Source organism: Mus pahari, chromosome 2 (genome assembly GCF_900095145.1).
Source record: "Mus pahari chromosome 2, PAHARI_EIJ_v1.1, whole genome shotgun sequence".
Lineage (NCBI taxonomy): Eukaryota > Metazoa > Chordata > Mammalia > Rodentia > Muridae > Mus > Mus pahari.
The window spans coordinates 127,120,309-127,137,607 of record NC_034591.1 but is presented as its reverse complement, the minus strand read 5'-3'; the positions used below and the strand labels follow the sequence as shown (position 1 = coordinate 127,137,607).

The following is a 17,299-nucleotide window of genomic DNA, read 5'->3' as shown; positions in this document are numbered from 1 at the left end:
TCCTGAGAGCTTCGAGAAAGGTGTGGTATCTTGGTGACATGAGGCTTCTAGCCTAGTGAGAATGTTTGTGGGTTATTGACTTCTAGAAATTCAAGGTAATGAATCTATGGTATTTTAAGATTGGCTTATCTTCATTTTATGTGTATGAATATTTTGTCTGCACGTATGTATCTGCACAATACACTTGCCTGATGCCACAGAGACCTGAAGATGGCAGATCTACTGGAACTGGAAGTATGGGCAGCATAAACAACTGTGTGGCATCAGGAAAAAAAATCTAAGTTCTCTGCAAGAGCAGGAAGTGATCTTAAGTAGGGAGCCATCTCATGAGCTCCAGATCTGTGGTATTTTAAATAAACAGGGGTGTGTCACTTAAAATATTTTCTGTTTGTTTTAAATTATAGGCACACTATGCTCATATAAGAGATATAAACATAAATATTGTAATTATTCTTATCATGGGAGGTAGTCTTAACTCATTTGCAAAGTGACTATTTAGGAATGACTTTATTTTAAAAATGTAAGTGAACAGGGTCATTCAGTGGGCCCATGGTCCTCATTTTTATAGATAAGCACCAAAGAATTCAAGAATATTAAGCATGCATGTTTATTTCTTCCATAGAGGGGATATCTAGACCTGTTTGCTGCACAGAAGCCCAGGAGTGTATGTTGTTAACAGCCTGATGATCTGTGCGATCTGTAGAGCCAGGCCACACCCAAATCACCCAGGCTATTGTATTTATCCTCAATTTTCCTATCTAGACCTTAACCTTGAGCACTGATTCTCAGTCAATACAACACATATGTCCTGGCTAGGTCTATGTCAATATAAGCTAGAATTATCTGAAAGGAGGGAACCTGAATTGAGAAAATGTCTCCATAAGATCCAATGGTAAGGTGTTTTCTTAATAATGATTGATGGGAGAGGATCCAGCTTATGGGGGATGTGCCATCCCTGGGTCCTATAGGAAAGCAGGTTGAGCAAGCTAAAGGGAGCAAGCCAGTGAGCCCCACTTCATGGCCTCCACATCAGCCTCTACCCTCCAGTTTCCTATACTGTTTGACTTCCTGTCCTGATTTCCTTCAATGATGGACTACAGGGACATGGCCATATATAAGCCAAGTAAACCTTTCCTCCCCAGGTTTCTTTTGATCATGGTGTTTTATCAGTGCAATAGAGACCCCAAGTAAGACATTCTTAGTGGAGATATCACATGCACTTTATAGCCTGATGCCCTCTATGCTCTCTCTATTACTGAGACTACACCAGATTCTAGGCCCTTAAGAATCCATCTTCATAGTGGAGATTATATTTACTTTGCAAAATAGTTTGATGTAATCAAGTCTTAAGCTTTATTGTGCCCATAGAATTGAGATAATGGTTACCAGGAAACATTTTCCCAATGTTGTACTGTACATAAATATGTCTAAACTAAATTGCTTAGTTTCAGTACTAGGGAACTAAGTTGTGCTGAACTGGATTAAGATATGTGTCCTAATAGGAGGTTCTGTGTCATTGTGGAAACACTTGAAATGATATTAGGACTCTGGTCCTGGTGTTGTCTTCCTCTTTGTTTCCTGCACACTATGAAGTGATCAGCTTGTTCTAACATCTACTTCATCACAGACTCCCAAAGGATAAGCCATGTGGATTATAGGTTCAAAACTCCCATACTATGTGCCAAGTAAGGCTTTAATTTCATAACCTGGTTAGCTTACCTATTTGCCTATATATCATTTTCCTTAAGCTCTTGGTGGTAAAGCCTGGGACTCAAATGAGGCTTTTGTAGGTATCCCATTTTATAATCATCTCCTAATTACTGGCAACACTTCAGATGTATCTCCTATATTTTAATATAAAATAATATGATCATTCTAGAAGTTTTGGCTTTCTAGGTACAAAGGAGTTAGAGGACACATAAATTTGCATTATTACCTTTCACAGCTCTGAATTGGCAATAACTAGGATCAGTTCTTGATAGAATAGCTGAGCTCTCTAAACTCATCCATTTTGTTTCCATTTTTTCTATATATACCTTGCCTGAGCCTAAGATGTAAATAGTAATGAAATGCAACAATTTCCCTGCAGATCCCAGAGTATATTAATAAATATGAAGTGATTTGCTTGAATGCCTACCATGCAAACAAGAATTTATGGGGGTTCACATTTCTGTAATGTACATATTTGTGGAGCCATATTTATAATTATAAAAACTATTAATCTTCCAGACACACAGAGAAAGAGCTCAAGCATACACCATTGATTTCAAGAGGAGATGCTGACAAACCAAGGAAAAAGCTGTATTTTTCATTCCCAACATCTTTTTAACAGGCACCAAGATGTTTGCAAACAAAGCTGCGGTCTCTGTCAAGGTATCTTTCTCTTGCAGACTGCAGCTATTGACCCTCTATAAAAAGTATTATTACCCACTTAGGGGTGTTTTAAGTCATCAACTCTATTGATATATTATTGTTGATTTTCTGGAAACCCATTTCCAGAGCCTATAAATAAAAAGTGAAACACATGCTCAAACCAAGTTAGTAGAAGTAAGTCAGCATGTACTTACAGTCTAGTTTGTGTGAATAAAACTGCATGCTTGTGAGAATAGTGGGGATCCTGTGGAAGGAATTAGAGTCAGCTGGGTGACAGGTTGGAGGGCATGATCTGGCCCACAGTAATAAGAGAACCCAAACCTGTGTAAAGGGAGAAGCTGTGATTTTCACCTAGCCAGCTCTTGCTGGGCAGAAATAAGTCATATTATTGCCAGAGGTGACCTTTTAGAGAAGACAAAAAAAAAATGTCTAAATATTCCTGCTATATTCAGCTTGGGATTTCTCAGATGTGGTTAGCTGACAAATGCAGAGCTGTCAACACTGGGGTGTGTCTTTTGTACAATTTCAGAGCAGATCTGCTGACAAATGGAAGTATTCGATGGCACACTGGTGGTGAGCTAAAAGTCATCCTTTCAGAGAATGTTTCTTTGTGAAGGTACAAAGAGTTTACAACTGGACAGAGATATATAATTATAGATCAGATACCTGCAATCCCAAATCTTTCTAACTTCATTTGTCCTCTAAACAGCATGAGAGAGGAGATGGCTAAGCAAGAGCTATAATAGTGTCTGATCCTTTCCTTATTTAGTGCACCACGCTGAAAGCAGAAGTATCCAATGTCTCCTGTACTTAACCTGATGCCTCAAGAGTGGTTATCCTACTTCATGTTCTCAAACAGTCACGAGCACGTTTCCAGAAGTACAAATCAATGGGAGCAAAACCCCAACCAATTATTTTCCATTTGCTTCTTTTCTTTCTGCCATATCATTTAAAGACCAAAGCAGTCTATCTCTGTGACTTGAGGAAGCATACAGAGTTCTTAAAGGAGACTTTGGGACTGAGATCGTAAATCAAGCCCTTTTTCTTTGGAGACGTGATCTAACTATGTAGCCATATCTGATATGGAACTCTTTAAGTAGATCATATTGGCCTCTAATTCAACCCAGATATGTCTGCTTCTGCCACTCAAGTGATGGGATTAAAGGTGTACACAACCTGCTCAGCTGTAGATGAAGTTCTTAAATCATTTAATTGAATGATGCTGAATTCCTGACTAGAGTTGAATTCTGCATTTAGGTCATCATTGATATGCTAAGTTAAAAATACTTTGTAGAAAATGGTAGCGTTTTAATCTCCTCATTCCTTTAATGTTTAATTAGATATTTCTATATGCTAAGTATTTGGCTAAATGCTAAGTTACCAAGAAAAGTCATTAGTTAATACTAGACATTAACCTTTTAAAGAATTACAGATCATATGCAGAACTATTACTTCTCCATAATCATTGTCTCTGCTGCTACAGTGGCTAAGGAGTGCCAAGTATTTACTACATTTCAAGTATGTTACATGTATTTAATTCAGGGACTCAGTTCAACAGCTATGTCTATAGTTCTGATTTAAAGCGACTAACAGTAGAACTGAGACTTCTATCCACCCATCACTTCACCTTCTGCTGTTTGGCACGCTCCTCTGAATTGCAGCATTCCCTCCGAATTGAAATATTAACTGCAATAGGGAAGAGTGATGAACCTCAGGTGGTAAAGAAAAGATCACCAAAATGTCACATGTGCAGGAGAAGAAAAATGTGGAAGATTCTGGACAAATTGAACATTGGTAGAGTCCCTAAATTGGACTGCCCTAAACTCTCCTTTTGGGCTGAGTAGACCAGAATGTTATTTCTGCCCCCAGAAAAGCCTGTTACACAACCCCTCCAAAGGCTGTAGATTTAACTGCAAGTAAAGAGAAAAGAGCTATTCATGATGACCAACAAGCTGAGTTCACTAAGTAAGTCTTCACCTGAAGTTGAAGAATTGCTAGAGTTTATTTTATTTTATTATTTTATGCCTATGTCCCAATGCAGTGGCTATGGAGGTCATAAAAAGGGGATGAATTCTCTGGAGCTGGGGGTTGTGAATCACCTGATCCGAGTGTTGGGAACTGAACGTTGGTCTTCTGCGAGTCTGCAGAGGTTCCTAACTGCTCAACTGTCTTTCTATCCTGAAGTACTGTATTCTAACAGTTCACATATATTTCTGCCAACACAGGTATCAGTATGGCTATTGCTCTACGTTATTCAGTTATATTATAAATGAAGGGTGATTAGACTTTTAAATAAGCATTTTACTGTTGCAACTATCAAATAATAGACTGGTTAGTAGACTTACAGGTGGATAGAAGTATTGATTCTCAGATGCCTAATTTTATTCAATGGTTGTTTTGGAAATCAACTATTCTTAGATCTTTAAATGTCTGGAGCAGTGGAAATTCTAACCAGTGTGAAAGATTCAGTATTTAACAAAAATTTAGGGATTAATTTTTAATTGGTGCCATGAAAATTTCTGCCTAATAAAAGGAGGTTGAGTTTCCTTTCTCTTTTCCACTCACCATAGCCTTACCCAGACCCATTTTTCATTTTCCTTTACTGCTGATGACGGACCCCAGGGCATAAAGCATACACATAAGCATTCTACCATTAAGCTACATGTAGCTCATTAATTTAAAATTTACTTAATTAGCTAATTAATTAATCTAATGCTTGTGTGTGAACTATGTCAAAAAAAAAATGTATGTTGAGGTCAGAGGACAACTCTCAGGAGTTGGTTCTCTCCCACCACTTTGTGAGGTCTAGACATCGTCAGCTCTCACCCCCCGACCTCACTACTGCCCCCTGGTGAAAGCAGGTACATTTACTAGGTACCACTTCATTTCTTTTTTCTATTTATTTATTTACATTCCAGATATTGTCCCCCTACCAGTGTCCCCTTGCAGGCTTCCTCCCCTCACCCCTTCCCTTTAGCCTCTAAGAAGCAGCCAGCTGCTTCCTGTTTTCTCCACAACAAGCTCATGTATGCTCTTTGGTTTGGTTGGTGGCTCGGTCTCAGGGAGCTCCCAGGAGTCCAGATTAGCTGACATTATTGGCCTTCCTGTGGAGTTGCCCTCTCCTTGAGGGCTTTCAATCCTTCCCCTAGCTCTTCCACAAGGGTTCCTGACTTCTGACCAGTGTTTGTCTGTGGTCTCTGCATCTATCTCAGTCAGCTGCTGGGATGAGCTTCACAGAGAGCTGCTATGTTAGGCCTCTGTCTGCAAGAAAACATAGCACCATTAATAGTGTGAGGGATTGGTGCCTGCCCATGGGATGGGTCTCAAAATGGGCTGGTCACTGGTGGGCTACTTCTTCAGTCTCTTCTCCATCTTTGTCTCTGCATTTCTTTTAGACAGGACTAAGTTTGGATCAAAAGTGTTGTAGGTGGGTTGGTTTTCCCAACCCTCCACTGGACGTCATGTACTGGCTACTGGTGGTCTCTTCAGGTTCCATATCCTAACTGTTAGGCATTTCTGCTAAGGTCAATTTCATTCACTACTGGGAGCCTCCCTCATCCTGGGACTCTGAGACTTCTTAGAGAAGCCCTCTGTCCCAAACTGCCTTTGTAGCTTAGTATGGTCTTGGATACCTGACCATCCAGCCTTTTACCCACAAGTACTGGGAATACAGTGGGTACACACTTTGATTATTGTTTCTTTGTCAATTACAATGGTGGTTATGGTTGTAAATGAACCCTATCTCATTTGAATTCTCCCAATGTAATGATAACAGAAGAGAGCAACTTCTAGTGTAGAGCTTGCTAAGGGGCTCAAACAGAATGACATAGATCTAGTTTCTCTTTCTAAGTTTGTCCTCTCTTCCCTGGTAACTATACACTATGGGCTCACACACATACCATGATCAAGGCAACTCTTATAAAGACAACATTTAATTGGGGCCAGCTTACAGGTTCAGTCCATTATGATGAAGGTAGCAGCATCCAGGCAGGCACGGTACAGGAGTTTTATATCTCCTGCTGAGACTTCTATATATTCATGTGAAGGCTGCTAAGATAAGAATGGTTTCCAAGCAGCTAGGAGAAGGGTCTTAAAGCCCATGCCCACAGTAAAGCACCTACTCTAGTAAGGCCACACCTCCTAATAGTGCTACTCCCTGGGCCTAGCATATACAAACAAACACAACTACCCATACAGGGCAGAAGTCATGCAATGGGTTTTCTATGGACAACCGTGTCTGAACGTCCCTCAACATCACTATAGCTTCATTGTTTAACTTACACTGAATCTGATGCTATACCTGAATTTGCAAACCATTTATAAAGAAATAGAGGATAAGACAGGAGAAATGGATGCTAAAAAAAAAAATCCTTACTTCACTTTCCATAGATTTACATACCAATTAACAAAATCATAATGCTTGGCATATTATCACACATAAACCATGACCCCAACCTGGAATCAATTCTTGGATTGATTGAAGTATTAATTTAAGTATTAATTGTAAGTTCAATAGAAAGAAAATAATAGGCAGAGCTGAAAATCCCAATAATCCTCAGGATCTCCCCAAGTTATTCTGTGGTGGCAAAGAAGAGGGTGCTTATGATAACTTGAACTGTTTATACAAAGCTCAGTAAGATGCCCTTGGTCTCCTCTCTAACTCATCAACCCTTTCTGGTAATAGCCCATTAAGACTAGCACTAAAGCCAGCTAGAGAGATGGCTGCTGGTTAAGAGAGTCCATAGCTCTTCACAAAAACCCCAGCTTGATTCCAGTATAATCTGTGTCTCCAGGGCATCTGACCCTCTTCTCTTCCCACTGTTGTGCATATACTCACACTCGTGCATAAAACAAATAAAATGATTCTTAAAAAAGAAAATAACAAAACTTTACATTTTTGTTATTTGAATTTCATCTATTTGCACAATTCACAGTTTGGAAATGTCTGGATTTTCTACTAATTCCAGATAAGTTTTAAATGATACTGTTAAAAAGAAAGCTATCTTTAAGAAAGGGAAGAACAGTGGGTTTCAGTGTGGGGCTGGCAACCCTCCTTACTACTAACATTACAGAATCTATATACCTATTAAAGTGTCTGCATTGAAGCAAAAGGCAGTCACTTATGTTTCTATAACAGCTTACATATTGATTTAACCACAGGTATGGAAAAGGTTTAAGTACACTCATTCCATTTCTTCTTTCTTGAATTCTGAAACAGCACTACATTAGTCATTGTCAAACATGTTTTATTTCATCTCTTTAAAGAAAAATATAACTGACCCTTTAAGATATTGACCAATTAAAGCATTTTGATAAGTTTCCTTAAACCAACAACTATGTGCCGCCCTAAAACGTGTTGCGTACTTTATAAACTACTCATTTCATTCTTGGTCTCAAAACACAGGGACGCGGCCCTGCTTTTCCCAGCATCCTCATGGGCCATCATTGCCAAATCCAGTACTTTTCCCTTTTTTCCCTGCAGCTATTTTACAGAATCTCTTGACAGCAGAATAGAAACACAAGCAATTGAGTCAAGTGCATTCCTATAGGACTTTCCCAATGGCCGACTAAACGATTTGTGTCCCTAATTCCCTTCTGCAGAATTTTGAAGTTGTTATTGTTCATGCAGAAATACTCTATCTTCATAGCATGCAGTCCTCTCTTATTAAGCTACAGGAGAATAAAGTCTCAGAGTGGCATCGCTGGTGGAAGGGCACATGAGACGCTTTGTAAGAGATGGCACACCACTAGGCACCCACATTCAGAAAAACCACATCCTGAAAAGCTGCGCAGCCTGGTCTGCAGCACTGGGATGCTGGAAACTGAAAACTTCATTGGCTCCAGAACTAATTCGCAATGACTGACCTCAGAGGAAGCACTCCTAAGAATTTCATTTGCTAGAAAAGATTTAGCTGGGGATTGAAAGAGCACCCTTGAGTCTTTGTAAATGAGAAGTAGAACCATTACTTCAAATGCTTTGTTTTGTTCCACTGAAAAGAAGAAAGTGAACACAGAGCAGTGCTTGCTCAAATTCCACACTAGCAGTTTAAAAAAAAAAAAAAACCCGAATCACAATAGTCATCACAAAAAGGACCAGGAGGACAAATTAGGTTAGGCAGGATGGGATACCTGGGCCATGGCTCTGAATCTCCAGATGAGCAGGGTGCTGTTCTGTGTGTGCACTAGAATTCCTCTTTATTTCTATCAGCTCCTTCAAATGATTAAATTCACACTAACAATGAAAGTTTTCCACAAAGTGGCTTATCCAGACAACATAGCTCAATGGCCATGTCATTTGAATTTACCATCTGTCATTCTTGTCAAAATGGCCCTGTGTGTGCCTTAGTTACCAAATATTATACTTCTCATGCAACCTAAGAGTAAGCTGACACATCCTTGTGAGATTTGGTTGACCAACCCTCTCACTCCAACACACTCCCCTTAGTGTCATAAAGTGTAATAAAAAAAAAAATGCTCATTTAATGCCAGGACAGAGATCTCCAATCCTCCTCCCAGAACCATACAAAAATCCAAAGCACGTGATTGGTTTAACTCTCCAGGCATACTGGATATACTCTCTTAAACTTGGTTCTGTATGGAATAGTAGAAAATAATGGTATCATTTTCAATAAGATATTCCAGGCCTGGGGCAGTCCTTCTTTTCCTCATTTCTTTCCTATCTTATTTTAAAGCCATTTATCAGTTGGAAATGGACACTTTTTTTGTGTGGCTGAAACTCCATACCCTTCTCCATGTTCATCTTATTCTTACATATCTAGGAAGTCCCATATATTTAAAAATTCCAAATAATTGTCATTCTTGATTTCACCCCTCCCACTCTTGGCATCCTTTCTCTTCTAAAGATTGCCAAGAGTCACAAAGCCCTTTAAGGAATACATATCTACCACTCATTTAGCTTCATTTTCATGGTCAGATAGAATTCTCAGGCAGGGATTCTCAAAGGATCATCAGCGCTCATTCCCTGGGGACATCTTGGAAAGGGAAACATTTGGTTCTGCATAAGCTTTAGATCTAATGAATCAAACTCAGGGGATGGGCTCCACTTCCTGGATTTTACGAGCCTCCAGATGGTTCTGATGAACAGTGAAGTCTGACAGTGGTATGAAAGTGGTTTTGCTACACCCTCCCCTATTCTGCTCTGAGAACAGCGAAAGATTAGTATCTGATTTTCATTCCTATTTTCCCTTTTCCAATTTAATTTCTGTCCAACAACGAAAGGTGTGAGTGTGTGTGTGTGTGTGTGTGTGTGTGTGTGTGTGTGTTTGTGTGTGCTCATATGTGAGAAGACAAAAGGTCACACGCTTACTTTGTTACTTCAAAGATGTCTTTTTTGCTCTTTGACACAGGGTCTCTCACTAGGACCTGGTGTTCACCAGTTATGCTAGGCTGTCTGCCCAGTGAGTCCTGAATGCTCTTATCTGTACTTTTCCAGCATTTAGATTACAAATGTATGCATCCACATCTATTTCTTCTTATTAATATATGTGCTGAGGATTGAATTTAGGACCTTGTGTTTGTGCAGATCTGAGTTATCTTCTCAGGCTCTCAAAGTGATTTTTATTTTTAAAACTCTAAAATAAATTTAAAAATATGTTTATTTAGTTTCTATATAGTCACATCTTTGCTTAATTTACGTTTTAGTGGATTTTAACCTATCTCAAAAACGAAAGTGAGCAGTTTTCTTATGGTGTCCAAGGAACTGCATCATTATGGCTACGTGTTAATCTGATTCCACTTGTGACCTCTACTCCCTTACTCTGTCCTGGCTACACTATCTCTGGCTAAGCCTTTTAGTCTGCTTTCTCACTCATATTTCTCACATTGTAGCTTTCCATTTTTCAGGTCCCTCGCTTCCCATTTCCAGCATCTTCTCTCCTACCATCTCTCAATCACACATTGAAATTTTTGCATGCATGTTTCTTCAATTGTGTACATTATAGCTGCATGCTAGGTGATCAGTTGTGTGAGAAATGGGATTGCCTTTTTTTTTTTTAAATCTCCATTCTGTAGCTACCCACTGCCTATGACAGTATTTATCCTAGGAAGGATATGCAAGGAAAGAAAGAATAACAATTTGCCAAGTAGTCAATTGCATAAAATTCTGATGAGGGATCAATTAAAATAAAGCAAAATGAGCATGCTTAGGTATCCCACATCATTCTCCAGTTCGTAAGGAACAGGTGAGAATTCTTATGTACATGGAAAAGTTACACCTGCTAAAAACTTAACATTGGTGCTGAAGCATGTATGCTGAGAAACACTAATAAAGCAATTTAATCCCCTTTCCTAGGTGTGATAATATATTTCTGCAACACTATAGGTCAACAGAATACTTGACTCTATGCCTTGAATCTTGGATGACTACATTTGTACCACTGACACCAATAAAAAACAGACAGGCCACACTGCTTTGATTTTGCTCTTAGAATTTATCTTCATCATCATCATCATCATCATCATCATCATCATCATCATTTAGATTTCTGAGATAAGAATTGGACTATTGTAGCCCAGGCTAGACTCAGACTGGCTGCCCTCTTGCATCAATTTTTCAAACTCTAGAATTATAAATTTGATTCTAACTTTTGATCACAAAATTGTGGATTTACCTCCTGAGAGTTCCTTTCTTTCTTTCTTTCTTTCTTTCTTTCTTTCTTTCTTTCTTTCTTTCTTTCTTTCTTTCTTTCTTTCTTTCTTTCTTTCTTTTGCCTTTGAATTTAAGATTAGAATGTCTTAGACTTGGCATAATTTCAGCTTCCTCTTTGGCTTTGCCCATAGTGCTTGGCATGTGCTAACTGGCTCTACTATGCTTAGATGCCAGATTACAAGTATTTAGATAGTAGTCCTTAAAGAGGGAGAGCACTGAAGTGTAAGTAAACTCATCAAGCATGACGTGTGAGCTAGATAACCAGCCAGCAGTGCGTTCATCCCTTCCTCTACTCACAGTCTGCTTTTTAAATTATTTTTATTTTTATTATTTTTGGAAACTGTCGAATACACTCCACAGTTACTTCAATTCATTTCTTATCTTTGCCTCTGACTGTGAGTTTCCTACGTACTTCTGCCTTGACTTTCTATCATAATCACACTTGGGGTACTCATGACCCCCAAAGCGGTCCACCTTGTGTTTGTCGTCCTCTAGTCCACTCATTCCTGTACCATGAGCATAATTTCCCTCCCTTTGATGAGATACAGAAAGGCCTGAATGAGACAGTGAGCATGATGATAGATTTTATGTATCCACAGGACTGGACTACTGGACTCCCAGATGTTTGGTAAAGTATTTTTCTGTGGATACTTGCAAAGCTATTTCTAGATAAATTCAACATCTCAATCAGAGATTGAGTAAAGCAGATGGTTCTGCATATAGACCACCATAACCCAAGTTTGCAAGTATCTCAGTCAATGACCAAAGTAGACAGAAAGATGGTGTAATTCCCTCTGTCTTTAACTGGCACATTGATATGATCCTGTACAAGGAAGTAGCTGCTCATTCAATGTCAAATTCTATAGAAAGATGGAGAGATGACACAAAATGTTAGTATAAGATAATAATTTGTGAAATAGTTTGGCATTGAAATCAGTTTTTTAAAAAAGTATTACTATCAAATGAAAAAGGAATATGTAACAGTTCCATTCAAAAAGAATCTTTAAAGCTGTTATCACGTAACTCATTGTGAATTTGAATCAGAATAAATGTAGGATTTCTGAGAAATGTAAACTAACGTACAAACTCAATGGCAGACCCTCAAGATGGCTCAGCAGGTAAAGGCATTGGCTGTCACTTTTGAAGATTTGAATTTGATCTCAGAAACCTACTTAGTGAAAGAAGAGAGCTGACCCCTGCAAACTGTCATCTGACCTCCACATGCATGTATTCCTCCAACAACCTTAATAAACATATGTATAAGGACATAAAACCCCAGTGCACACAATTCTGTCTTTATAAACATCGTTATCATGGTATTATTGGTTGAGTGCTTGTCAGCTTTTCATAAAGCCTGGACCAAATTGCACGTGCAGTTCTATAAACGGAAAAGCACATTAACAGGAAACACTCATCTACTTGAGAAAATTAATACCCAAATGCTTATACCAGGGAAGAAGAGGATCAATCAGGACTTACATTGAGCTGCAGTTCATCTGTCCACTGCCCGATGAGACGATAACCAGGATTTGTGGTGTTTGTTGTTTGGTACTGGAAGATGTCATAACGCCCCGGAGCATCACCATTTTTGTTAAACATCACTGGGGTTCCAGCACTACCTGAAGGAGACAAGAAAATGCCAGACTTAAGAAGAAGTAGTTAGATGATCTGTAGTGTCCTCTTCAGCTCATGGTAGGTCATCTCTACAGAGTGTGCACAGTGATCATAGAACGTAGAAAGGTGACCTGTCTCTTCCTTTGAATGGCTTTATTCATGATCTTTCAGAAGCATTTCATTCTAAGCCCTTCTCCTTCTAAGTAACAGAGAATCTATTTATTAATCTTCAGAGACAAACTTTTAAAATATCATTCTGCTGCTAACTGTGATGGCAATACTCATGGTGGCAATTGTTACTTTTGTTTCCATTTAAGATTACATTTTAGTCAATAAAGAATAACATCAAAATAGCAATTTTTAAAATGATAAATCATAATAAGGAAGCAAAATAATTCACTTAATGTGCATTTCTGTACTGAATAAATTTAAAATATGTCTTGTGTTTATTATTTCTAATTTATAGAAAGCTGATTTGAAGTGAAAAAATTTCTCAAGGAAATAAAGATGAAGAAGATGCATGATTAGACAAACAAACACAAATACCAAGAACAAACCCACGATAAGGATCCAAAGAGATGGAGCATGGGTTAGTGTGGCGCCATGCTGAATGATGTAACATCTTAAGCTAGGACAAAGGGATGTCTAAAGCGCAGACCTTCCTGTGGTTACCGATTGCAAGATTCTGTGACAGAGCCAGATATCAGAAAGGGGAAATCAGAGATTGTGATGGGAAGAATAATGGTCCCAACATATCTTTTCTATTGTGGTCTTTATGATGTGGCAGAGTTTAAGGTCACATAAAAAGAAATTTTTGTATAATGTGAGTTGGCCCAATGTCCTTATACTAGTCTATGTGAGAGACAAGGGGAATCAAAGGCTCTCTCTCTCTCTCTCTCTCTCTCTCTCTCTCTCTCTCTCTCTCTCTCTCTCTCTCTCTTTTTGTGTGTGTGTGTGTGTGTGTGTGTGTGTGTGTGTGTGATTTGTGGTGTGTTATGAAAACAGGAGAAGTGGATGGAGACATGCATTACAAATGCCATGAGGTCCAGAATCTAGGAAATTGAAGGGAATGGATTTTCAATCAGTCTGCAGAAGGACCCAGACTTACATTCATTATTACTGATGTCCAGGGACAGAGATGGTGCTTTTTCCTACTGTAGATCTAAGGTCTGCTGCAATGACTAACCTGTTGGCAATGTTGAAACTCCGGGGAATAGGGAACCTTAGTTGAGAATTTTTTTTCCATTGGATTTTCCTGTGAGCATGCTCTGGGGCATTTTCTTCACGGCTAATTAATGGAGGGAGTACAATCACTAGGCTGGTGTGCCTAGGCTATATAAGAAAAGAAGTTTAATGTGAGCAAGAAAGCAGGCCAGTAAGCCATATTCCTAAGTGCTAGCCTCTGCATCTGATCCTGCCTCTAGATTCCTGTGTTGATCCCTTGCCCTGGAGTCCTTGGGTGATGGATAAGCCAAAATAAATATTTTTGCCCTATAAGTTGTTTTTGGACATGGTCATTATCACAGTAACAGAAAGCCAAAGTAAGGCATATGTGTACTGTTTAACATATTAGCTTATAGCTATATTTGGGGATGGGTGTCAGATCAGAATCCAAAATACAGCTGGCAGACATATAACACTCAACTTGCTCCTTACACTTAAGATGTTTAAGTTCAGTGAGGAAAACTATCGTCTGTCAGTGATTCAGAAAATTAAAACCAAAATCATCTTTAGTGACTGGACTTTTAATTTTTGAGAATAGATTTAAATTATGGGTTGGTTTCTTTTTAAGGCATTTTTTATTAGATATTTTCTACATTTACATTTCAAATGCTATCCCCAAAGCCCCCTATACCCTTCCCCCCACCCTGCTTCCAAACCTACCTCCTCCCATTTTCTGGCCCTGGCATTCCCCTGTTCTGGGCATATGATCTTCACAATACCAAGGGCCTCTCCTCCCATTGATGGCCGACTAGGCCATCCTCTGCTACATATGCAGCTAGAGACATGAGCTCTGGGGTACTGGTTAGTTCATATTGTTTTTCCTCCTATAGGGTTGCAGACCCGTTTAGCTCCTTGGGTACTTTCCCTAGCTTCTTCATTAGGGGCCCTGTGTTCCATCCAATAGATGACTGTGAGCATCCATTTCTGTATTTGCTAGGCATTGGCATAGCTTCACAATATGGGTTGGTTTCTAAGTATCTTTCTGAAGTTAGCAAACTATTTAATTTCAGCCAATCTTCTATCACTCAGGATACCTTTCCATAGGGTTATAGTGTGTACTGAATGCAATAACATAACAGTATATACACTTCTGTCTGTGCCATGACATAACAGCCACATAACAGCCACCCAAACAGTAATGCTTTTTAAAATTAGTTTTGCGCATGGGTGTGCTTGGATGGCTATATGCAACATTTGTACAGGTGTATGTGGAAACCAGAAGAGGTGGTTGAATCCCCTGGAGCTGAAATCACAGGCAGTTGAAAGCCACTCAATGTGGGTGCTGGAAACTGAACTTGGCTCCCCTGCAAGAGCAGTAAGTACTCTTAGCTCTTGAGCTATCTCCCCAGAACATTTTTTGAATAGTTTTTATTTTGTCAGTGTTTATTTCCCTATATTTCAAGAACAGAAATACCATGTAGCTTCCATTAGCCAGACAGAAGCTTCTTTTTCAGGGCACCCCTGTTGCTCTCCTGAGATCCAATTAGAAATTTCCCATGTCTAGGATCTTTTTCGATTTCCTATGCAACAGTACAGAACCACCAGTGGCAGTGGGCACTAGAAGCTTGTAAATACTCCTTTGGTCCCACAAATTTGAGTCAATGTTTTGTAGATAAAGAAACCATTTCATTCTATTGCTCTATGCATACCAAGACATAATCGCCAGAGACCATAAAAACACTTCAGCACTACCTTTTTAAAACATATTCTTGGAGGATATAATACAACCACAAAATTTCCCCTTCTATTCCCTTCCCTTTCCTTCCCTCTGTTCAGCTCCTCGCATGCACCCCAAGTGGCTCTCTCTAAAATTCATAGTCCCTTCCCCCACTTTCATTGCTGTCACACAATTTTACCAAAGAGCAGCAACAAATGACAATTGATGCGACAGAGAATTTTCAACATGGGTGTCCTGCTTTTAACAAATAATCCAGGTAAATAAGGACAAAAGATGAAATTTGATGTTGCATGCCATTAGCGAGAAATGAGAACCTTATCACTGTGCAATAAGACATTGTTATTCAGCTACCCAGTGTTTTCTTTCACACTGGGTGCTCTGATTCCTATTGTGCTTTATTCTGACTCCTGCATCTTTTATTCTTTATGTGGCTGGAGGCTTTTGCACCTTCAGAGAGGAGAGAGAAAGCAGACTCGAGGCCTGGAGCTCAAACAATCTCATGTTCATCAGCTCAGTCTTCATCAGAACAGGACACATGGCCTTATCTTTCTTCCTTCTCAAAATCATTGTGAGGGAAAATGACTCTTGTCATACCTTTTCTATTCCTATTAAAATCCACGTTAAAAATTATAGCAGAGCGCATGGATATTTTATCTAAATGATGATTTCTAGTAGTGTATTGTGTAGCTTTGGCCTTCTGAAAGTATTCTTTAATGAAATGGACTTATTATTTCCAGGATGTTTTTTCTCCCTCTTACACTTCCTTTGACAGTACCTATCCCAGAACTTATTATAAAGGAAAATAAGACTCTGTTTAATGGACTCTGAGAACAGAAAGCAATAAAGCAAAAAGTTCTGAAAAGAGGAATGAAGATATCAAAGAGGAGGTATTACCTGCAGAGATCCTACAAAGTGTCAGGACCATAACATAGGAGCACTAAGGTAAAAGAAACATGGCTACCAGTCAGAATGGGTCAGAGATCACAGAACGGTGGGTGAATTACCTTCATAAGGACTTAATATAGAGTTTATAAAGGAATATAAATTTTATTTTGTTTTTAAATTGTGTATGTGTATAAAAGACAGAGAGAGAGAAGAGAGGGCTATTTGTGCACTTTAGTGTGGGTTCCTTGGAGGCCAGTAGAGTGCATCAAATGCGCTGGAGCTAGAGTTATAGGCAATAGTGAGAAACCCAGCCAACACTTGTGTTTGGAAATGAACTGAGGCCCTCTGAAAGAACAATGTGGACTCTTAACCCTGGGGCATGTCTCTAGCTCCCACAAGAATTCTATTAGGAAAATTGCAGATGTACAGCCATAGGCAACCACAAGAAAGTCTTATACGAGGATACTAAGAGCATGATGAGAGATCATCATAACAGTGAGCATGAGAGAGGTCTTAAAGGGAGAGCTTTCCATTCCAATAGGGCAAAAGGAGTTTCTAATTCCTAAAGAATTTTCTTTTTTTGTGTAGCTCTAGCTCTTTGGGTTGATCTAGCTTGGCTTACCTTATCTGCCAGAAGTTACAAAGCAAAAAGGCAAAGATAATAGTAAAGATTTAAGGTTCTAGTGAACCTGCCTACAGGGTACAAGGCATTGGTGTATGTGTGGAGTGCTTTACAGGTAAGGGCACAACCCAGCACACTTTCTAATGAACTCTGTCTAGAGAGAGAACTGAGAGAACTGCAGGAGAGAGAGAGAGAGAGAGAGAGAGAGAGAGAGAGAGAGAGAGAGAGAGAGAGA

The 17,299-nt window shown here is 39.1% G+C and overlaps 1 protein-coding gene across 2 annotated transcripts in view; it reads right to left on the bottom strand.

The window, feature by feature from the left end:
- The window catches only part of Grm7 (glutamate metabotropic receptor 7), an 858,724-nt gene that overhangs the window by 263,883 nt on the left and 577,542 nt on the right, over window positions 1-17,299 (bottom strand). For both annotated transcript variants that reach the window (XM_021189985.1, XM_021189986.2), the window contains exon 7: window positions 12,521-12,660. In XM_021189985.1, the coding sequence (XP_021045644.1) occupies window positions 12,521-12,660 (140 nt within the window). The remainder of the gene's footprint in view (window positions 1-12,520; window positions 12,661-17,299) is intronic.